Source organism: Mizuhopecten yessoensis, unplaced genomic scaffold, assembly GCF_002113885.1.
Source record: "Mizuhopecten yessoensis strain PY_sf001 unplaced genomic scaffold, ASM211388v2 scaffold3151, whole genome shotgun sequence".
NCBI classification, from domain to species: Eukaryota; Metazoa; Mollusca; class Bivalvia; order Pectinida; family Pectinidae; genus Mizuhopecten; species Mizuhopecten yessoensis.
This window is the reverse complement of record NW_018404901.1, coordinates 43,098-68,235: the sequence shown is the minus strand read 5'-3', so window position 1 is coordinate 68,235 and position 25,138 is coordinate 43,098. Positions and strand designations below refer to the sequence as shown.

Below are 25,138 nucleotides of genomic sequence, written 5' to 3'. Positions count from 1 at the left end.
ATAGACTCCAAGACACTGCATTCATTCTGCGTGCAGTTTGCCCATATAATATTTGCATATTCCAGAATTGGACGTATAAATGTGATATATATAGTTTCGAGTGATTTTCTATCAATTTTGTATTTCAACATTCTAAGTATATTAATTCTTTTATAAGCTTTTTCGTATATATAGTTTATGTGGTTAGACCAATTAGCCTTGCTGTTGAAAAACAAACCTAGGTGTTTATGATTAGAAACATTAATAATTGATGATTCATCAAAATATAGGTTAGGATGCAGTGTCTCAGAGTCAACCCGCCTCGAGAAGAGCAGGGCTACAGTTTTATCTGGATTAAAGATAATTCCCCATGTTCTAGCCCAGATTGAAATTTTCCTCAGATCATCATTTAATATATTAGCACATTCTTGCCTGTCTCCCTCAATGAGACCATATAAGGAGGTATCATCAGCAAATAGTTTGAAGTTTGAGGCCAATTCATCACCAATATCATTAATATATAGTAAAAACAAAAAAGGACCAAGGACTGAACCTTGGGGTACCCCTGCCTGTAATGTTTTCCAGTTAGACTTATACCCATCTATGACCACTCTCTGTTGCCTATCATGAAGGTATGATGTAAACCATTCTAACATATTATTACATATACCATATTTTTTTAGTTTATAAATTAGACCGTCATGCCAAACTCTGTCAAAGGCTTTGCTAATATCACAGAAAATCATTCTGGCCTCTTTGCCTTTGTCTAAATGTTTTACAATTTCATCGTATATAATTAATAGCTGATACACTGTGGAATCCTTAGGTAAAAAGCCTGACTGATTCTTAGAAATAATGTTATATCTTGAGAGGTAATTGAACATATACTTAAAAACATTTTTTTCAAATAGCTTGCTAAATATAGGGGTAACAGATATTGGTCTATAGTTGGATGGATCACTTTTATCTCCCTTGCCCTTATAAATTGGGGTAACATGAGCATTTTTCCATCTATTTGGTAGCTTTCCGGTAGAAATAGATTTGTTGAATAAGAGATAGAGTGGTTTCACAAGAGATTGGGAAACCCCTTTTATGAATTTTGGAGGGATACTATCAGGGCCTGAAGGTTTATTAGTATTGAGTAGATCGAGCTGATCAAGAATGTCCTGTTCGGTTATGTCTATTGTTGAGAAGCTATGTCGGGGTCGGGGGCAATCAGGAGGTAAATCGTCAGCATTCTTTTCAGTTACGGAAATCGAAGTGAAATAATCGTTAAAAGATTCCGCCTTATCTATGGGGTGGATTTTCAGTTCGCCGTTGATAATCAATGGAGAGTCATTTTCGTTTTTGTTTTTGAGATTCATAACCGATTTTGCAATACGCCACCATTTTCCGGGGGGTATGGTTTTATCAATTAAAGAAGATTGAAGTTTAGATAAATATTTTTCTTTAGCTTCCCGGACTAAGGATATAACTTCATTCCGAATAGATCTAAATTTTGCCCAGGAAGATGGAGTATTATGTAGCTTAGCTTTGGAATGCTGGCGATTTCTTTGTCTAATTTTGAGTCTGATACCATTAGTCATCCAAATTTTATCATTAGGTCTTATAGTTACTGTTTTATGGGGCACGAATAGGTCGATAGCAGTTAGGATTTTATCAGTTAAAAAAGAGTTCATATTTTCAATATCACCTTGTTATAAAAGTTTCCAGTCAATGGACTTAAGATACTCATTTGCCCCGGCAAAGTCAGTGTTATTGAAGTATAATAAAGTCTTTTTATGTGCATGTTTCTTTAAAGTTTTAAATTTCAGATCAGCGCTAACTGGACAGTGATCACTACAAGAGGGAGGATGTATATTGTATTTTTAATAAAATTAACATTGTTTGTTAGTATGGTGTCAAGTGATGTTGAGGTCTGGGAAGTAATCCTGGTAGGTTCAGTAACAGTGTTTTCTAACCCATATTTCAACAAAATTCTATTTAGATGTGAGTTTGGATTTAGATGTAACATGTCTTGATTTATATCACCTACCAGGACTACTTCCCTTTGCAGATCAATAATATTATTTAGGTTAATATCTAGCCTGTCCCAGTAGCCAACTAGAGAGTTAGGGGGTCTATATATACAGCCAAGAAAAATAGGTTTATTATGGGTAGTTACTTCAGTCCATATTAATTCAAGATCATCTGTCTCAAGGTCAGGTTTACGTTTAATATTAATATTATGTTTAGTATAAATCAGAACTCCGCCACCATAATTATCTCTATCCTTTCTAAAAATATTACCAAAGTTTTCCAAAGATACAGCACTATCAGGAATTGAATTATCAAGATGAGTTTCAGAGACGCACAGTATATCGTATTCGGAAAATTCAGCATCAAGAATATGAGTTTTGTTCCTTAACGAACAAATATTGATATGACAAATAGAAATAAAATCTAGGTGGATGTGGGAGTTGGGTGGACCGGGGTTCGGGTGAATATCACCGCATATGGATAGTATTAATAATAAAATAAAAATGTAGTGCAAATTCAGAGAGAATAGATTCAGAGAGACACTAACGATACATAAACATTTATAAAGTAGTGAGTCATTCCCTGCCGTTACAGCACCAAGGTAGTTTGTTGTTTTATCCATTGTCAAAAAGGAAACGAATATGTAGAAAATACATCCTGGTAGAGTAAGAGCAGAGAATGACACAGATAGGTTTTAAGGAAGATACACGGGATATAACAATATTTAAGTTGTGTAAACAAGATTGACATGCATAACTGTTTATATTCTGAAAACACAATTTGCCTTGGCGAAGTAAACACATTGACAAATGAGAACAAAAAACAATATAAAAATAGATGATAAACATAAACATTATTTACATTAACCTTTAGGATCCATATAAAAAATGACTGTGATACAAAAATGAAATGTAAGAAAAAACAGTTATATAAATATCGAGTGACCCGCCTCACTGACCCCATACCGTATGTTGATTACTCGATAGACGTGACGTTACCTGTTGAGAGTAGAACAATCCTACATAACATCGCATGCATTTTCACGAACTCAGGGGTCAGTGACACGGATCAGCCGGTATCCTTCCAATTTACGCATTCGATCGGATGGTACAGATTATTAATATTACGAATTAAGTGTGAAGCTACCGATCATTAAATTATACATTTTCTGTAATGAATTATTATGATACATTTTATTAACTAGCGCATATGACAATAAGACACCGAAAATTAAGAGTGCAATAATGTTATTAGGAACACTTTATAATAGGTATAGATAATATACTATCGTTCTTCATGTTCAATAGACAGCAATGCATGCCCAAATTTAAACGTGGCATTAAAAAGTTATTTACAAACCATGTGAATATGATAGTACCCTGCGGCATGTCTTTGACTGTAAGGATACCTGACCGCATAAACGCATCTGTAATAAACATACATACATGCATGCATGCATACATACATACATACCTACATACCTACATACATACATACATACATACAAACATACTTTATGTACTTTAAGCAGATATCAGGCAGTTTATGTACAAAATACATCTTTTATATAGTATCTATCGACACTGATACGAGTTCACGGGTACACCTATGGCACATCAATGGTTGCTTACTTTTATACAGTAATATCTGTAAGTATACCTTTTCGACATTTGAGTATTTAGTGAAGTAAAAGGTAGCCATGACCCAATACCTACGTGTACCATATCAAGCAATGAACCTTATAGACATGAAGGAAGTAAATTATATTGTTATAGCAGAGAGCAGACATTTTACTCATTATTTCTAGTCAAAGATAAATTGATATGAAATCTATGGTTATACCAGTCATGCCATCTAATGGTAAGTACACTATATGGAATATAAACATTCAGTGATACACACGGATTGTTATTGATTATATGTGATGGGAATTAAATTCAATTATCAAAGGTATGTGGCGTAACCTATTAATGTGTAAGAAATCAAATTGGCATAACATGAACATATCACGTTCTTTATGACAAAATCAAGTTCATTATTATTTGCAGTTTTGCCTGTTTACATAATTAGACGACAGTGATATACTGGATAAGGTGATCTGGAAATTCACAATAGCAATTCACTTCCTGATATATCTATTTATAAACCTTACTAATATTAGGATTTTTCCTTCAGGTGAACATAGGTGTGACTATTAGTTGTTGACAGCACTAATATCGGATTGTCTGTCTGCAGTGGAGGTAAGTATATTCTCTTGTTTCAAATTCTATTTGTTTTTAATTTCGATCGAACTACATTCCCATTACTTAATTGTTTTGAGCTTATAATATCCACACTTCATTAATTGAAAGTTTGTTTGCTCGCTAAGACACTTGGGTACAAGATGAGTTCTAGTTTAAAAACTTAACACGGATTGTGAATGCACGATAACACTGGCACTTCATTTCAAATAAAAACATGTGTTAAAACTAGGAAGTCAACAACAGCTGTGCACCGTATCATAGGGGTGGACTCTTTCAGGTCGAGTAGACTTTTTGTCGAGTAATCTATCACAATTATTAGTATCTGTTAACGGTAGTGGCTTACTTGGTGTACAAGATAGACGTTTTACGTTTGGAATGATATAGAATTTATGTATGATTTTTTGATTGAATACAGTTCACTTTTAATACATGATGTATGGACATTTTTAATACACTCACATATTCTCTGTTTAAGTAAACGTACTTCACGGTAGAGGTTTACTCTATGGCGTAGATTCGCAGGGAAATGGACGTTTCAATATTTATAAGCAGATTGAACAGCACATCTGATGTGGTACAGATTCTCTCTTCATATTATCAGAACATTTACTTGACATTTTGTCGATTTAGGTAAAAAATATAACATATACAAGTGTATAGTAAAAATGCTAATTGAAGAAGAAAATGCATTTCTGTTATGAATATATCAAATACAGAATGATGTAATTCATCATAACGTGTTTGTATGTATATTGTTTATTAATTATCTTGATATGGACAATTGAGTTCAATATGATGGCAGGCCAAAATATGCAGATAGCAAATAAGTGTAATACTTTATTCTAAAAGTAAAACGACATAACACATCAATTTTCCTGTTATTCATGAAATGTGTTTTGAATTCAGATACGTGAGTTGTTGATGGGTTGATATTAAGGGTATGGAGTTGTTCCGTGGCTTTCCTGATCAAATACAAATGATTAAAAGATCAAATATTTACCATTTTAATATTCTCTAAATACGGAAGTCATGTGATCGAACACCTCTGGGTGATATAGGCATATTCTATATATGAGTAAACCAAATCAAATATGTTGCCTAGAACAAAAGCTGGCATAGATCTTGTTGTAACAATTTTAGAGTACTTAGAATTAAGATATATCCATTCGGGAAATCAAATGACAAGGAAATTAATAAAAGAAACCGGGAAATTTTTCCTTAAGCTGTTTCTGCTGAGTTTGTTAATTTTAACTGTGTTTTAATTATATAAAATATCTAAACAAAACAGCTGCACCTGTAATTAATATGTATGTATTAACGTTAACGTGTTATTGTTTATCTATGACATGTAAAACAATTTACAATGAAAGTTTATTAATAAGATACCAAAGTATACAGAAACCCATGATTAGAGCTCAAAATCTAATTCAATATAGCAAAATATGAACAAATGGAAAAGCTATAAAAATATTTTAAAACAAGTAACAAGAAGAATAAAGACCGTGCTATTTAGAGGGACAAGCGTCTGCTTCTATATCAAAGCGAAAGTATGTCTAGAATATACGACATCCGAAAAAGAGTTTTGAAAACGTTTTCTAAATACACAAAACAGGATTTTGTCACTAAAATGATTGAGTTTGTGAATATAACCGTCAGTAACACAATCTGTCCAGATTATCACAGTGTATCTATCAGTAAGAATTCAGAACAAAGAAGGGAAACACACGTATACTTACACAGCCCTCCTATAGTCGACACTGAATCTGCGTCGCTATCAGATTATTTAAAAAAACTAATTTTTAAACCAGGAAGTCATCGTGTATCAAAGTGAATGAGCACAATTAGCGTGAATGTTTTGAGTATTCAATTACAGGTGAAAAGAAGTAAATATATATATGCCATTGGCATGTTTTAAAATGTTTCCTTACCACTACTCTATAATGCCCCATTTAATACTTATATCAAATTGCATTTGAACAACAATATATTTTACCAATATAGTTTGTATTTTATACAGAGGCAGGCATGCGTCGAATGTAAGAGTTCTCTCTCTAATCTTCTGTCTGTCTGTCTGTAATGTACAATATCTCAGTGTATCAATGTCATGCTGCCGTTGCTGTTCTAGAGTACTGTTAGTATTAATGTTATGCTGCCGTTGCTGTTCAAGCATACTGTTAGTATTAATGTCATGCGGCCGTTGCTGTTCTAGAGTTCTGTTAGTATTAATGTCATGCTGCGGTTGCTGTTCTAGAGTACTGTTAGTATTAATTTCATGCTGCCGTTGCTGTTCACGAATACTGTTAGTTTTAATGTCATGCTGCCGTTGATGTTCTAGAGTACTGTTAGTGTTAATGTCATGCTGCCGTTGATGTTCTAGAGTACTGTTAGCGTTGATGTCATGCTGCCGTTACTGTTCAAGAATACTGTTAGTATTAATGTCATGCTGCCGTTGCTGTTCTAGAGTACTGCTAGCGTTGATGTCATGCTGCCGTTGCTGTTCAAGAATACTGTTAGTATTAATGTCATGCTGCCGTTGCTGTTCTAGAGTACTGTTAGTATTAATGTCATGCTGCCGTTGCTGTTCTAGAGTACTGTTAGTATTAATGTCATGCTGCCGTTGCTGTTCTAGAGTACTGTTAGTATTAATGTCATGCTGCCGTTGCTGTTCTAGAGTACTGTTAGTATTAATTTCAAGTTCAGAATTCGTTTTTTTTTTTTTATTAAATTTCACCGTTCACACTGATTGCTTGAATTGGTGTTAACACAATAAATAACATAAATATTTTCATTATGTATTCATAAACATGAGACGTTTTACAATCGCAATATGATAATGTCTTCAATGTTGAACTCATTGGACCGTACCATCTTTAATACTCTTTTACAGGGGTCGGTGCACTTGAAATTACATCTACGATGAGATATTTCACTTAGTTAAGTGACTCATGGCAAGGAAAATGGAGGACAAATCTGTTGATGAGATGTGCAGAACAATAGATAAACTCAAAGAAATTATTATTCTCGTTGAAGCCAATTATGTCATCGAGCAGACAAAAGTCGATTCCCCTTACATGACAAAGCTGACATCTGTCTCAGACAAACTTAATATGATAAGGTCTACCGTGGATGCACTTCTCACAAAGATCCCACAACCTCAAACTAGAAAGCATAGAGGAAGAGGTAAATATTTGATAAACAGAGAGGAAGAGGTAAATATTTGATAAAAAGAGAGGAAGGGGTAAATATTTGATAATCAGAGAGAAAGGGGTAAATGTTTGATAAACAGAGAGAAAGGGGTAAATATTTGATAAACAGAGAGGAAGGGGGTAAATATTTGATAAACAGAGAGGAAAGGGGGTAAATATTTGATAAACAGAGAGGAAGAGGTAAATATTTGATAAACAGAGAGGAAGGGGTAAATATTTGATAATCAGAGAGGAAGGGGTAAATATTTGATAAACAGAGAGGAAGGGGAAAATATTTGATAAACAGAGAGGAAGGTGTAAATATTTGATAAACAGAGAGGAAGGGGTAAATATTTGATCAACAGAGAGGAAGAGGTAAATATTTGATAAACAGAGAGGAAGGGGTAAATATTTGATAAACAGAGAGGAAGGGGTAAATATATGATAAACAGAGAGTAAGGGGTAAATATTTGATAAACAGCGAGGAAGGAATAAATATTTGATAATCAGAGAGGAAGGGATAAATATTTGATAAACAAGGAGGAAGGGGTAAATGTTTGATAAACAGAGAGGAAGGGGTAAATGTTTGATAAACAGAGAGTAAGGGGTAAATATTTGATAAACAGAGAGGAAGGAATAAATATTTGATAAACGGAGAGGAAGGGATAAATGTTTGATAAACAGAGAGGAAGGGGTAAATGTTTGATAAACAGAGAGTAAGGGGTAAATATTTGATAAACAGAGAGGAAGGAATAAATATTTGATAAACGGAGAGGAAGGGATAAATATTTGATAAACAGAGAGGAAGGGGTAAATGTTTGATAAACAGAGAGTAAGGGGTAAATATTTGATAAACAGAGAGGAAGGAATAAATATTTGATAAACGGAGAGGAAGGGATAAATATTTGATAAACAGAGAGGAAGGGGTAAATGTTTGATAAACAGAGAGTAAGGGGTAAATATTTGATAAACAGAGTGGAAGGGGTCAATATTTGATAAACAGAGAGAAAGGGGTAAATATTTGATAAACAGAGAGGAAAAGGAAAATATTTGATAAACAGAGAGGAAGGGGTAAATATTTGATAAACAGAGAGTAAGGGGTAAATATTTGATAAACTGAGAGGAAGGGGTAAATATTTGATAAACTGAGAGGACGGGGTAAATATTTGATAAACTGAGAGGAAGGGGTAAACATTTGATAAACTGCGAGGAAGGGGTAAACATTTGATAAACTGCGAGGAAGGAATAAATATTTGATAAACTGCGAGGAAGGGGTAAATATTTGATAAACTGAGAGGAAGGGGTAAATATTTGATAAACTGAGAGGAAGGGGTAAATATTTGATAAACTGCGAGGAAGGGGTAAATATTTGATAAAGTGAGAGGAAGGGGTAAACATTTGATAAACAGAGAGGAAGGGGTAAATACTTGATAAACTGAGAGGAAGGGGTATATATTACATATATCACATATTCAAACAATGATGTATTTTTCATTTTTTTACTTAACTGTTGCTTATTGTTTTTGCAGAGAGGAAAGATAGAGACAGTGGTTTATCGTCAGTTGATTCAGCTGTTCTCGGTACGTATGGTAAAGCCTCACCTGTATTTTATATACATTTCTGTTTATACATAGGTATCAAATGCACAACTTTAAAGATCAATTCTCAACAAAATTTGTCTCAGGTAATCGAAATATTATTCATTATTAATTTTATAATTTTAGTTAAATTTCTTTTTAAATCATTAAACATGCAATGAAGTTAAATTTTTATTATAGGAAGCAGAGATAGCAGTGTTCTAGAAGGCGGCAATGGACTTGGCTCTTTAGGTATGTGAATAAAAACATTGTTTTTGAATGTTCTGTATCGAATATACAGTTTTAAACAATCAAGAATGTACAAGTATAAATTATTCAGTTTTAGTTTTTATCTAAAAATGGATTCGTCAGCTAAATCGAAGTTGAAGTCTATGCATGAACATTTTGTAATTTTAACCTAATTTTCCATTTTAGTGCTTGAGGAGAAAAGTGTCTCTACAGATAACTTACGTAAGTACAGAACTATATTTGTTAATAAGACGTGTCACATAATCTGAACAAAACGTTTGATAAGCTGCAGATACATGAACATATATGTAAATGGCGAAATACCGGTTTATACCATTTAACGAATTATGACCTGGCATTTCTCTGGAGAATAGAACATCTCTCCAGACACGTGTATCATTAGTTAGTACCCAACACACAAAATCAATTATTACACTTGCCTAAAGCAGCAATTCATTTAACTTTAGATTCAACAAATGAAAAGAACAATTATTTTTCTACTTTCTATGATACCACTGTTGGTATCTTAAAAACAATTGATCTGCCAGTGTGCTAGGAGACAGTTTTAATAATATCAACGCAACCTTTTTTTAAGCTATGATAGAGTTCCTACACAAACCGATATATAACACCAAAAGTGCATGCAATAAAATCAACAGAGAAAACAACACTATTAGCTGTTTTACGTAGAATAGTCCGAATTTATTTTAACACATGACCCATGTACAGCCAAAGTAGGTTTAACTATGTATTAACCAAGACGAGATATTACAATTTATTTACACTTCTACTTACAGATCAGCAATGCCCATCCTGCTTTCAGAAGGTTCTTAATCCATTGCAAGAAACAGAGAGTCCACAAAACATGCCACCAGGAAAGGAAGCAGCTGAGAACCCGAGCTCCGATGATGAAAACATTTAGCAATACTCGGAACATTAAAAGCTGTTGTGGTTCCTTCAGCAAAGAAGAAATTGTGCTGTAATTTATATCGAGTATGTTGCATGCTTGCAAAATAATAATACTAACACATATCTTTGCAAACGACGCTTTTAACGATACAAGAAAAGTGAATCACAATTAGAGACAAATAGAAGAAATGTATGTCATCTTGATGGATTTCTAGGATGTTTGAAACTAACCTCAATTGTGACATTATGCAAAAAAATAATTTGAGTTTGGCAGAATTGACTGATCTGATTATTTATTTGGTTATTAATGTTTTCATGTTGAGGAATTGTGCTTTCAAATCATTTGAGCAGTGTCCTTTATTGTACGTGACACATTGCGGCGCAGACGATGGTGAGATACATTGTAGTTATGTGGATATGTTCCCCTTCTGTAAGGGCGCTTCCTGTGGATACTAAGCTCTACCAAGACATTTGTGGCGTACACGGCGAAAGTATAGGACAATGGTACTTAGTAAAACTAAAGAGATGTGCCCGCAATATGCCAGGACAATGATGGTATCGAAAAAAAGCAATTTCCGGACTTCTCCAAAGGTTGGTCATATAATGACCGAACGAACAAAAGCGGAAGCCAAGAATCAAACTGTCATATAAACAACTAACTAGTATGTTAACAAAGCTTTGAGACATAACATGTTGATCAAATCAACAAAAAAGGTCATGACATTGTGTGTAAATCGATGAAAACGTGTAGAAGTGTTATTAACATATATGCATGTGCATTGTATGATGTGTGAACCTATGTCTTGTTTGTTTACGGAGTGGTGAAGCTGATTGTAGGTGTGATATACTGCTATATACGTAACAAAGTTAAACGTTTGTAGACAGAACACCAAATTGAAATATGTTCATGTAATAAACAAGTTAACTAACATACAAAGTATTTAACCAAATACTATATCTCCACAGTTTGCTAATTGTTAAGCAAAGTTTAATAGAATGGCATTTTTGATGGTCTTATAAACCAACAAAAAGAACACTATTATTAACTCACTCATTTTAGTGCACTCAAATCAATTTGTTATGCATTTTTGAATTATAATAGATTAGCGCAATTACGAATCGGCACACTCCCAAAATATGCCGTAAAGATCAATATACAAGAACTTTGATTGGTGCATTAGTAACTTCTCGCAATAACTGAAGCACGAAAAGCGATAAGAAATTACTACCGCTTTTGTACATTTACAATATCTATTATGTTGAAAGCTTTGCACACTTATGCTTCAAATGCATATACATGAAAATATCCATGCACTTGTTTTACTTATTAACTTGTCCGCCAATTATGTGATGAGGTATATTTGGCTTAAACAGAAAATAATATGTCTCGTAATTATTTTTTTAATTCCAAATATAATATAATAATGTATAATATTTCTTAACTTCCAAGTTAAATGTTTAGAGATGTTGCGACAGCATACTGCAGAGTTGTCTTTAGACAGCATGATGAAAGTTTGTGTTAAGACAACAAACCTGAAGAATTTGAAAGAAACCATAAAATAGGGATACGAGTAAACAACATAAAAAAGAATTGTACTGAAAACCCCAAATATTGCTGTATACATCATATATGGTTGAGTTTAGACAAAAGTATACAAGGAAGTGTTTAAAAAAATATTTACCAGAGAGTTGTTTGGGGTCGGTATTAAGTAACCTGAAACAGGGATATGTTGATTACAGCGTTACACGATACGTGTTGTTATTTATTCATTCTAAATTACATTGTTATCATTTATCGCTTCATATATTACATACAGTATATAAATTGAATTTCCTGATAAGCTGTATTTATGAAATAACACTGTAAATTAAACTAGAAATAATTTCTACGACTTTTCTAGATTTATTTTCTGAAAGGAAACAAAATAAAGATTTCATATACCGGAGGAAAATATCATTCTCTCTTGAAAACCCCCTGATTGTTAATGATATCATCGTATAATCAAACCATGTCTAACAAATCAGAATTTTACATCGTTTAGCAGTTGTTTGTTTGGACTAACTGTCGTGCGTATATCTTCACTTGGCTTCGTGTTAGCATAGCGAATATATTGATAGCGTGATAGGTGGCAGGTATTGATGTTAGCAGTTAACATGAAAGATAAAGTATCACAGGTTTCTGATACTTAATTGTCACTGGTCACAAACCCCCTTTGTACTATATAGCTACATTTATCACATAATGTACAGTGTTATCCAGTGAATAAACCCATTTCATATTTTTTGGCTTATCAACCCATGTAATATAACCTACCAGCCATGTGATTGGTTGTAAGTTTCAATTGTTTCAATTGTGACGTCACACTGAGGACAAGTACATGATGTCACAGACTTACGCACTGGAGTGAAAATGGCGGCGTTTTACATTTAAAGGTTGCATTGAAATTGTCGTATACACGAAAAATTGCCACAACTATTGATTATGTGATAAAAATGATCTTACACTCGTTTTCAGTTCATATGAAATTTATGAAACTCGTCACGAATTTTTCATTTTAGCTTGCCAGAGACTCGTTTTATACATCTCATATGAAATGAAAACTCATGAAAGATCCAGTGCTGCGATAGGTATCGTGGTTGTAATATATTAAGAAATGGTCTGTGAATAAAATTATTTAATATTTGAATTTATGTCTTTCCTGATTTATTTCCTTTAATCCATTTAACAGTAACAGAACCATCACATACCTTCACGTACCAAAGTTGTTTTGAAACGATCTTAATCGACAAGTGTACACACATATATACGGTCATATACATGTACGTACTGTACCTGCAGAGGAAATGTTAACAAAGTAGCCCTGTTACCAGTTACTTGTTTATTACCGGGTAACAGGTACATGTTCGTATCACTAGTCAACCGTGAACATGCTAAATGTCCACACAAATCGTAACAGACACAATTAACACAGGTAAGAACCAGTTGGTTTTAGATAACTGTCAAATCATCGATGAATTCTAATTGGCGATGAACTAGTAATGAACCTGTCAGTACAGCCCCCTGAATGACATTTTAATCATATATAACACGCACTTAGGATATAAAAGAAGTGCAAAAAGATACCAATTGGATGTTAATCACGTATACCAATAGAATACGATGTGTCTTATTTCTCTCGAGCCATCGGGATTGTTTTTTTTATACCGTAACACTGATCAACTGGTCTTACCATCTCGCACATAAGTACGCGTTTTTATCGCACAACAGGACGGTTGATTGTTGAATCGCCTTGTTGTGTAAACTGTGTGCGGAGGTAGTGCGCACAGTAATGTTGTTGCGATGTGCGGTCACATAATTGTAACAGTTTACAGCATGTACACAATCGATTTTGTAATGCAGACAGCATTGCTGACCCCGGTTCAACAGATATCTTTGTTGATCATTGTTTTGATGACCCAGTTTACAAAGACAACCTTGCTGACCTTGTTTTGGTTACCCCGGTTGGACAGACAGCTTTGACTTTTGTTTTGGTTACCTAGGTTAGACAGACAGTTTTGTTGACTTTTGTGTTGGTTACGTTGGTTGGACAGACAGCTTTTTATATCTTTGTTTTAGTTACCTAGGTTGGACAGACAGCTTTGTTGACTTTTGTTTTGGTTACCCCGGTTGGACAGACAGCTTTTTCTAACTTTATTTTGGTTACCTAGGTTATACAGACAGCTTTGTTTACCTTTGTTTTAGCTACCTAGGTTGGACAAACAGCTTTGTTGACCTTTGTTTTTGTGTGACTTAGTCAAAGGATAATGACCTAATAATGAAAATATTTAAGGAGAGCTTCTTCTCGTTCCTCTTTGTCGTCGTTTAGCATTGAATTAAAGTTCAAATTATATTTTTGCCTTTTGACAGTATGGTACCCGTAGACCGTATGTGTTGATGATGCGATACCTATTCCTATCAGTGTTGAGGCTAATGTATACACGGTCCTTGTTTTGTCACTGCAGTATTATCTGTTTCCACGTAATACATCTGACGTGTGTTCTGTCCTGGTATGTTGCGATTATAGTATATGTTTCATTTGTGATAATGCTGACTAATATTCTGGTCCTATTCTGTTAACGCTGACTAACATTTTGCTCTTATTGTGGTAACGCTGACTAATGTTCTTGTCCTATTGTGCAAACGCTGACTAACATTGTGATCCTATTGTGTTAACGCTGACTAACATTGTGATCATATTGTGCAAACGCTGACTAACATTGTGATCTTATTGTGTTAACGCTGACTAACAATCTGGTCCTATTGTGTTAACGCTGACTAACATTGTGATCCTATTGTGTTAACGCTGACTAACATTGTGATCCTATTGTGTTAACGCTGACTAACAATCTGGTCCTATTGTGTTAACGCTGACTTACAATCTGGTCCTATTGTTTTAACGCTAACTAACATTCTGGTATTATTGCATTAACGCTTACTTAGACTCTGGTCTTATTGTGTTAAAGCTTACTAAGTATCTGGTCATATTGTGTTAACGCTGACTAACATTCTTGTCCGATTGTGTTAACGCTGACTAACAATATGGTCCTATTGTTTTAACGCTGACTAGCATTCTGGAATTATTGCGTAAGCGCTTACTAAGACTCTGGTCTTATTGTGTTAAAGCTAACTAAGTATCTGGTCCTATTGTGTTACAGCTTACTAAGACTCTGGTCCTATTGTGTTAAAGCTTACTAAGACTCTGATCCTATTGCGTTAACGCTTACTAAGTCTCTGGTCCTATTGTGTTAACGCTTACTAAGACTATGGTCCTATCGCGTAAACGCTTACTAAAACTCTGGTCCTACTGTGTTAAAGTTTATTAAGACTCTGGTCCTATGGTGTTAAATCTTACAAAGTACATGTATCTGGTCCTATTGTGTTAACGCTTACTAAGACTCTGGTCCTATTGTGTTTAAGCTTACTAAGCATCTGGTCCTATTGTGTTAACACTTGCTAAGTCTCTGGTCCTATTGTGTTACAGCTTACTAAGTATCTGGTCCTATTACTCTGGTCCTATTGTGTTAACGCTTACTAAGACTCTGGTCCTATTGCGTTAACGCTTACTAAGACTCTGGTCCTATTGTTTTAAATCTTACAAAGTACATGTATCTGGTCCTATTGTGTTAACGCTTACTAAGACTCTGGTCATATTGTGTTAAAGCTTACTAAGACTCTGGTCCTATTGTGTTAAATCTTACAAAGTACATGTATCTGGTCCTATTGTGTTAAAGCTTACTAAGCATCTGGTCCTATTGTGTTAACACTTGCTAAGTCTCTGGTCCTATTGTGTTACAGCTTACTAAGTATCTGGTTCTACTTTGTTAAAGCTTACTAAGACTCTGGTCTTATTGCGTTAACGCTTAATAAGACTCTGATCCTATTGTGTTAGAGCTTACTAAGACTCTGATCCTATTGTGTTAAAGCTTACTAAGACTCTGATCTTATTGTGTTAAAGCTTATCAAGACTCTGGTCGTATTGTGTTAAAGCTTACTAAGACTCTGGTCATATTGTGTTAAAGCTTACTAAGACTATGATCTTATTGTGTTAAAGCTTATCAAGTCTCTGGTCGTATTGTGTTAAAGCTTACTAAGACTTTGATCTTATTGTGTTAAACCTTATCAAGTCTCTGGTCGTATTGTGTTAAAGCTTACTAAGACTCTGATCCTATTGCGTTAAAGCTTATCAAGACTCTGGTCGTATTGTGTTAAAGCTTACTAAGACTCTGGTCCTATTGTGTTTAAGCTTACTAAGCATCTGGTCCTATTGTGTTAACACTTGCTAAGTCTCTGGTCCTATTGTGTTAATGATCCTATTGTGTTAGAGCTTACTAAGACTCTGATCCTATTGTGTTTAAGCTTACTAAGACTCTGATCCTATTGTGTTCAAGCTTACTAAGACACTGATCCTATTTTGTTAACGCTTACTAAGACTCTTATTCTATTGTGTTAAAGCTTACTAAGCCCCTGGTCTTATTGCGATAACGCTTACTAAGACTCTGATCCTATTGTGTTAAAGCTTATCAAGACTCTGGTCCTATTGTGTTAACGCTTACTAAGACTCTGATCCTATTGTGTTCAAGCTTACTAAGACACTGATCCTATTTTGTTAACGCTTACTAAGACTCTGATTCTATTGTGTTAAAGCTTACTAAGACTATGGTCTTATTGTGTTAAAGCTTACTAAGCCCCTGGTCTTATTGCGATAACGCTTACTAAGACTGTGGTCCTATTGTGTTAAAGCCTAATAAGTCTCTGATCCTATTGTGTTAACGCTGACTAACATTCTTGTCCGATTGTGTTAACGCGGACTAACAATATGGTCCTATTGTTTTAACGCTAACTAACATTCTGGTATTATTGCATTAACGCTTACTTAGACTCTGATCCTATTGTGTTTAAGCTTACTAAGACTCTGGTCTTATTGTGTTACAGCTTACTAAGTATCTGATCGTATTGTGTTAAAGCTTAATAAGTCTCTGATCCTATTGTGTTAAAGCTTACTAAGTATCTGATCATATTGTGTTAAAGCTTACTAAGTTTCTGGTCCTATTGTGTTAACGCTTACTAAGACTCTGGTCATATTGTGTTCAAGCTTACTAAGACTCTGATCTGATTGTGTTCAAGCTTATCAAGACTCTGTTCCTATTGTGTTAACGCTTACTAAGACTCTGATCCTATTGTGTTAAAGCTTACTAAGACTCTGGTCCTATTTTGTTAAAGCTTAATAAGTCTCTGATCCTATTGTGTTAAAGCTTGCTAAGTCTCTAATCCTATTGTCTTAAAGCTAACTAAGTCTCTGATCCTGTTGTGTTAAAGCCTACAAAGTAACTGGTCCTAATGTGTTAAAGCTTACTAAGTCTCTGGTCCTATAGTGTTTAAGCTTACTAAGTCTCTGGTCCTATTGTATTGAAGCTTACTAAGTCTCTGGTCCTATTGTGTTAACACTTACTAAGTCGCTGGTTCTATTGTGTCAAAACTGACTAAGTATCTGTTCCTATTGCGTTAACGCTTGCTAAGTCTCTGGTCCTATTGTGTTAAAGCTTACTAAGACTCTGGTCCTATTGTGTTAAAGCTTACTAAGACTCTGGTCCTCTTGTGTTAACGCTGACTATCATTCTGGTCCTATTGTGTTTAAGAGTGCTAAGACTCTGGTTCCATTGTGTTAAAGCTTAATAAGACTATGGTCCTATTGTGTTAAAGCTTACTAAGCCTCTGGTCTTATTGCGATAACGCTTACTAAGACTCTGATCCTATTGTGTTCAAGCTTATCAAGACTCTGGTCCTATTGGGTTAAAGATTATTAAGTATCTGGCCATAATGTGTTAAAGCTTATCAAGACTCTGGTCCAATTGTGTTAACGCTTACCAAGACTCTGATCCTATTGTGTTCAAGCTTACTAGGACTCTGGTCCTATTGTGTTAAAGCTTAATAAGTCTCTGATCCTATTGTGTTAAAGCTTACTAAGTATCTGGTCATGATGTGTTAAAGCTTACTAAGTCTCTGGTCCTATTGTGTTAAAGCTTACTAAATATCTGGTCATAATGTGGTAAAGCTTACTAAGTCTCTGGTCCTATTGTGTTAACGCTTACTAAGTCGCTGGTTCTATTGTGTTATAGCTTACTAAGTATCTGGTCATGATGTGCTAAAGCTTACTAAGTCTCTGGTACTATTGTGTTAACGCTTACTAAGAATCTGGTCCTATTGCGTTAACGCTTGCTAAGGTTCTGGTCCTATTGTGTTAACGCTCACTAAGTATCTGGTCCTATTGTGTTAACGCGTACTAAGACTCTGGTCCTATTGGGTTAACGCTTACTAAGTATCTGGTCCTATTGGGTTAAAGCTTACTAAGACTATGGTCTTATTGTGTTAAAGCTTCCTATTGTGTTAAAGCTTACTAAGTATCTGGTCCTATTGTGTTAACGCTTACTAAGACTCTGGTCCTATTATGTTTAAGCGTACTAAGACTCTGGGTCCATTGTGTTAAAGCTTACTAAGACTATGGTCTTATTGTGTTAACGCTTGCTAAGTCTCTGGTCCTATTGTGTTAAAGCTTACTAAGACTCTGGTCCTATTGTGTTAAAGCTTACTAAGACTCTGATCCTATTGTGTTAAAGCTTATCAAGACTCTGGTCCTATTTTGTTAAAGCTTAATAAGACTCTGATCCTGTTGTGTTAAAGCTTACTAAGTCTCTAATCCTATTGTGTTAAAGCTAACTAAGTCTCTGACCCTGTTGTGTTAAAGCCTACAAAGTAATTGGTCCTAATGTGTTAAAGCTTACTAAGTCTCTGGTCCTATAGTTTTTAAGCTTACTAAGTCTCTGGTCCTATTGTGTTGAAGCTTACTTAGTCTCTGGTCCTATTGTGTTAACACGTACTAAGTCGATGGTTCTATTGTGTTAAAACTTGCTAAGTCTCTGGTCCTATTGTGTTAAAGCTTACTAAGACTATGGTCCTATTGTGTTACAGCTTACTAAGTATCTGGTCCTATTGTGTTAACGCTTACTAAGACTCTGGTCCTATTGCGTTAACGCTTACTAAGTCTCTGGTTCTACTTTGTTAAAGCTTACTAAGACTCTGGTCTTATTGTGTTACAGCTTACTAAGTATCTGGTCCTATTGTGTTAAAGCTTACTAAGACTCTGATCCTATTGTGTTAAGGCTTATCAATACTCTGGTCCTATTGTGTTGACGCTTATTAAGACTCTGATCCTATTGTGTTAAGCTTACTAAGACTCTGATCCTATTTTGTTAACGCTTACTAAGACTCTGATTCTATTGTGTTAAAGCTTACTAAGACTCTGATGCTATTGTGTTAAGGCTTATCAAGACTCTGGTCCTATTGTGTTGACGCTTATTAAGACTCTGATCCTATTGTGTTAAGCTTACTAAGACTCTGATCCTATTTTGTTAACGCTTACTAAGACTCTGATTCTATTGTGTTAAAGCTTACTAAGACTCTGATCCTATTGTGTTAAAGCTTAAAAAGTATCTGGTCCTATTGCGTTAACGCTTGCTAAGTCTCTGGTCCTATTGTGTTAAAGCTTACTAAGACTCTGGTCCCATTGTGTTACAGCTTACGAAGTATCTGGTCCTATTGCGTTAACGCTTGCTAAGTATCTGGTTCTATTGTGTTAAAGCTTACTAAGACTCTGGTCCTAATGTGTTAACGCTGACTATCATTCTGGTCCTATTGTGTTTAAGCGTACTAAGACTCTGGTTCCATTGTGTTAAAGCTTACTTAGACTATGGTCTTATTGTGTTAAAGCTTACTAAGCCTCTGGTTTTATTGCGATAACGCTTACTAAGACTGATCCTATTGTGTTAAAGCTTATCAAGACTCTGGTCCTATTGTGTTGAAGCTTATTAAGTATCTGGTCATATTGTGTTAAAGCTTACTAAGACTCTGATCCTATTGTGTTAAAGCTTATCAAGACTCTGGTCCTATTTTGTTAACGCTTACCAAGTCTCTGATCCTATTGTGTTAACGCTTTCTAAGTCGCTGGTCCTATTGTGTTAAAGCTTATCAAGACTCTGGTCCTATTGTGTTAAAGCTTACTAAGTCTCTGGTCCAATTGTGTTAAAGCTTTCTAAGTCTCTGATCCTATTGTGTTAAATCTTACTAAGTCTTTGGTCCTATTGTGTTAACGCTTACTAACTCTCTGATCCTTTTGTGTTAAAGCTTACTAAGTCTCTGGTCTTTAAGTGTTAAAACTTACTAAGACTCTGGTCCTATTGTGTTAAAGCTTACTAAGTCTCCGGTTCTACTTTGTTTAAGCTTACTAAGACTCTGGTCCTATTGTGTTAAAGCTTACTAAGACTCTGGTCCTATTGTGTTAAAGCTGACTATCATTCTGGTCCTATTGTGTTTAAGCGTACTAAGACTCTGGTCCTATTGTGTTAACGCTTACCAAGACTCTGATCCTATTGTGTTAAAGCTTACTAAGAATCCGATCCTCTTGTGTTAAAGCTTACTAAGTATCTGGTCATAATGTGTTAAAGCTTACTAAGTCTCTGGTCCTATTGTGTTAAAGCTTACTAAGACTCTGGTCCTATTGTGTTACAGCTTACTAAGTCTCTGGTCCTATTGTGTCAACGCTTACTAAGACTCTGGTCCTATTGCGTTAACGCTTGCTAAGTCTCTGGTCCTATTGTGTTAAAGCTTAATAAGTCTCTGATCCTATTGTGTTAAAGCTTACTAAGAATCTGATCCTATTGTGTTAAAGCTTACTAAGTATCTGGTCATAATGTGTTAAAGCTTACTAAGTCTCTGGTCCTATTGTGTGAACGCTTACTAAGACTCTGGTCCTATTGCGTTAACGCTTGCTAAGTCCCTGGTCCTATTGTGTTAAAGCTTACTAAGACTCTGGTCCTATTGTGTTAACGCTGACTATCATTCTGGTCCTATTGTGTTTAAGCGTACTAAGACTCTGGTTCCATTGTGTTAAAGCTTACTAAGTCTCTGGTCCTATTGTGTTTAAGCGTACTAAGACTCTGGTTCTATTGTGTTAAAGCTTACTAAGACTCTGGTCCTATTGTGTTAAAGCTTACTAAGACTCTGGTCCTATTGTGTAAACGCTGACTATCATTCTGCTCCTATTGTGTTTAAGCGTACTAAGACTCTGGTTCCATTGTGCTAAAGCTTACTAAATCTATGGTCCTATTGTGTTAAAGCTTATTAAGCCTCTGGTCTTCTTGCGATAACGCTTACTAAGACTCTGATCCTATTGTGTTAAAGCTTATCAAGACTCTGGTCCTATTGTGTTAAAGCTTATTAAGTATCTGGTCCTATTGTGTTAAAGCTTATCAAGACTCTGGTCCTATTGTGTTAACGCTTACCAAGAATCTGATTCTATTGTGTTAAAGCTTACTAAGACTCTGGTCCTATTGTGTTAAAACTTACTAAGACTCTGGTCCTATTGTGTTAACGCTGACTATCATTCTGGTCCTATTGTGTTAAAGCTTATTAAGTATCTGGTCCTATTGTGTTAAAGCTTATCAAGACTCTGGTCCTATTGTGTTAACGCTTACCAAGAATCTGATCCTATTGTGTTAAAGCTTACTAAGAATCTGATCCTATTGTGTTAAAGCTTACTAAGACTATGGTCCTATTGTGTTACAGCTTACTAAGCCTCTGGTCTTATTGCGATAACGCTTGCTAAGACTCTGATCCTATTGTGTTAAAGCTTATCAAGACTCTGGTCCTATTGTGTTAAGGCTTACTAACTCTCTGGTCCTTTTGTGTTAAAGCTTACTAAGTCTCTGGTTCTATTGGGGTAAAGCTTTCTAAGGCTCTGATCCTATTGTGTTAAATCTTACTAAGCCTCTGGTCCTATTGTGTTAACGCTTACTAACTCTCTCGTCCTTTTGTGTTAAAGCTTACTAAGTCTCTGATCCTATTGTGTTAAATCTTACTTAACGCTTACTAACTCTCTGGTCCTTTTGTGTTAAAGCTTACTAAGTATCTGGTCATAATGTGTTAAAGCTTACTAAGTCTCTGATCCTATTGTGTTAAAGCTTACTAAGTCTCTGGTCCTATTGTGTTAACGCTTACTAACTCTCTGGTCCTTTTGTGTTAAAGCTTACTAAGTCTCTGGTCCTATTGTGTTAAAGCTTAATAAGTCTCTGATCCTATTGTGTTAAAGCTTACTAAGTATCTGGTCATAATGTGTTAAAGCTTACTAAGTCTCTGGTCCTATTGTGTTAAATCTTACTAAGTCTCTGGTCCTATTGTGTTAACGCTTACTAACTCTCTGGTCTTTTTGTGTTAAAACTTACTAAGACTCTGGTCTTATTGTGTTAAAGCTTACTAAGTCTCCGGTTCTACTTTGTTAAAGCTTACTAAGACTCTGGTTCCATTGTGTTAAAGCTTACTAAATATATGGTCATATTGTGTTAAAGCTTACTAAGCCTCTGGTCTTATTGCGATAACGCTTACTAAGACTCTGATCCTATTGTGTTAAAGCTTATCAAGACTTTGGTCATATTGTGTCAAAGCTTATTAAGTATCTGGTCATATTGTGTTAAAGCTTATCAAGACTCTGGTCCTATTGTGTTAACGCTTACCAAGACTCTGATCCTATTGTGTTAAAGCTGACTAAGACTCTGGTCCTATTGTGTTAAAGCTTAATAAGTCTCTGATCCTATTGTGTTAAAGCTTACTAAGTATCTGGTCATAATGTGTTAAAGCTTACTAAGTCTCTGGTCCTATTGTGTTTCAGCTTACTAAGTCTCTGGTCCTACTGTGTTAAAGCTTACGAAGTCTCTGGTCCTATTGTGTTAACGCTTACTAAGTCGCTGGTTCTATTGTGTTAAAGCTTACTAAGTATCTGGTCCTATTGCGTTAACGCTTGCTAAGTCTCTGGTCCTATTGTGTTAACGTTTACTAAGTTTCTGGTCCTATTGTGTTAACGCTTACTAAGACTCTGGTCCTATTGCGTTAACGCTTACTAAGTCTCTGGTCCTACTGTGTTAAAGTTTATTAAGACTCTGGTCCTATGGTGTTAAAGCTTACTAAGACTCTGGTCCTATTGTGTTAACGCTGACTATCATTCTGGTCCTATTGTGTTAAAGCGTACTAAGACTCTGGTTCCATTGTGTTAAAGCTTACTAAGACTATGGTCCTATTGTGTTAAAGCGTACTAACTATTGTGTTAAAGCTTACTATGACTCTGGTCTTATTTCGTTAACGCTTACTTAGACTCTGATCCTATTATGTGAAAGCTTATTAAGCCTCTGATCCTATTGTGTTAAATCTTACTAAGTCTCTGGTCCTATTGTGTTAAAGATTACTAAGACTCTGGTTCTATTTTGTTAAAGCTTACTAAGACTATGGTCCTATTGTGTGTTAACGCTTACCAAGACTCTGATCCTATTGTGTCAAAGCTTACTAAGACTCTGGTCCTATTGTGTTAAAGCTTACTAAGACTCTGGTTCTATTGTGTTGAAGCTTACTAAGACTCTGGTCTTATTGCGTTAACGCTTACTTAGACTCTGATCCTATTATGTGAAAGCTTATTAAGACTCTGATCCTATTGTGTTAAAGCTTATCAAGACTCTGGTCCTATTGTGTTAAAGCTTACTAAGACTCTGATCCTATTGTGTCAAAGCTTACTAAGTCTCTGGACCTATTGTGTTAAAGCTTACTAAGTCGCTGGTCCTATTTTGTTAAAGCTTACTAAGTCTCTGGTCCTATTGTGTTAAAGCTTACTAAGTCTCTGATGGTATTGTGTTAAAGTTTACTAAGTCTCTGGTCCTATTGTGTTTAAGACTTCTAAGATACTGGTCCTATTGTGTTAAAGCTTACTAAGACTCTGATCCTATTGTGTTAACGCTTACTAAGTCGCTGGTCCTATTGTGTTAAAGCTTATCAAGACTCTGGTCCTATTGTGTTAAAGCTTACTAAGTCTCTGGTCCTATTGTGTTAACGCTTACTAAGTCGCTGGTCCTATTGTGTTAAAGCTTATCAAGACTCTGGTCCTATTGTGTTCAAGCTTACTAAGTCTCTGGTCCTATTGTGTTAAATCTTACTAAGTCTCTGGTCCTATTGTGTTAACGCTTACTAACTCTCTGATCCTATTGTGTTAAAGCTTACTAAGTATCTGGTCCTATTGTGTCTGTAGAAATAAACTTTTTAATCTAACATGTTGGTATTTTGCCTTTGCAATTGTGTGATATCAATGAAAAATAACAGTACAGAATATAATAATATCGTTTTAATAGTCATACTCGTATATAATCTCTAGTATGTTGTGTCACACACAACCTCTTTTCCGTATTCACTTGAATCATGTTCAACATTTCCGATAAAAAAGCACGCATTTGAAAAACGTTGGCAGACATCCAAACAATCTAATTCTCGTCAAATGGATTACAAAACATTTAAACATTAAAAACTGAACAGAAATGATTTATAAAATCTAAGTATTGTTTGTTGATCTTTTCAAAGGTAAACTTCCCAGGTAGGAAACGTATCTGTGACCCAACTACAAACCATCATTTACCTGAAAATTTTCTCTTTATTGTACTATTTATAAATACAACGTTACGGAAATACAGTGTGTATATGCTGTACTGGGAAGCAGAATATTGGACCATTGCCATGATTTGCCACGTTTTCTTATTGGTCTGGTATATAAATAACAATAAAATTTTAAAAGCAAGTATCTGCTCTTTTTATACAAACTTTGTCGTCTTTAAAATTAACTAACGTTACTTTATCTTGAAATATATACTTTAAACTCATTAACGAGAAATTGCAGTAACAAACTAACATAATACAGTATTGCACAATCTTCATATGACGTAGTAAGATTATTGGGTGTTTTCGTTTTTACATGAACTGTCAGTAACCTTCATATATTTGATAAAATTATTGAAATAGAATTAAACAATTTAAAACTTGAGAAAAATATTATTCTTCGAAACATCATTGTCATCTTAATCTACTTTTATCTTAAAATAAATGCAAAATAATAATGGTATGTATGTACAAGTCATAAATAAGTGAGTTATCTTGTTTATAAATGACCTAAATAAAGATAGAAAAAGAGATCGAGAACGGTTGTATTGCTCAACTAGATAAACATTCATGACAATTTATCATAAGGTATATTTAGTACAGTATAATTGTTGTGATTTGTTTATCATTTGACCTTTCCTATAAACTTTATTGAGTCTACCTTTTACTCTTCAAATGAATGAAAACTTTTGAAACTTCTGGGAAGATAAACACACCAATAACATGATTTTGGGTAATGTTGAAAAGAAAAAGGCTAAAATAATCTGATGAGTTAATTTATCTAAGTCACTAATTGTTCATTTGCGGTAATCCCTGTAGCAGGCTGGGTAAACATTTTTTAGTACGTAGTCTAACTTTAAAATGGCGGTAGGGTAAAATAAGCAATCGTCATTATCTCAAGATGACAACAACAGCAGCGAC

At 34.8% G+C, this 25,138-nt stretch overlaps 1 protein-coding gene across 2 annotated transcripts; it reads left to right on the top strand.

The window, feature by feature from the left end:
• The first annotated feature begins 3,769 nt into the window (after positions 1-3,769).
• Positions 3,770-12,848, top strand: LOC110447072. Of its 2 annotated transcripts, none has more exons than XM_021492497.1 (7): positions 3,770-3,858; positions 4,174-4,238; positions 7,129-7,421; positions 8,956-9,006; positions 9,205-9,255; positions 9,439-9,474; positions 10,050-12,848. In XM_021492497.1, exons 3-7 carry the CDS (start codon positions 7,187-7,189, stop codon positions 10,172-10,174), a joined length of 498 nt encoding a protein of 165 aa, XP_021348172.1. In that variant the 5' UTR covers positions 3,770-3,858; positions 4,174-4,238; positions 7,129-7,186; the 3' UTR covers positions 10,175-12,848. The 2 variants fall into 2 exon arrangements, with proteins under 2 accessions (XP_021348172.1, XP_021348171.1); XM_021492496.1 differs by having other exon boundaries at positions 3,818-3,948.
• The last annotated feature ends 12,290 nt before the right edge of the window (positions 12,849-25,138 follow it).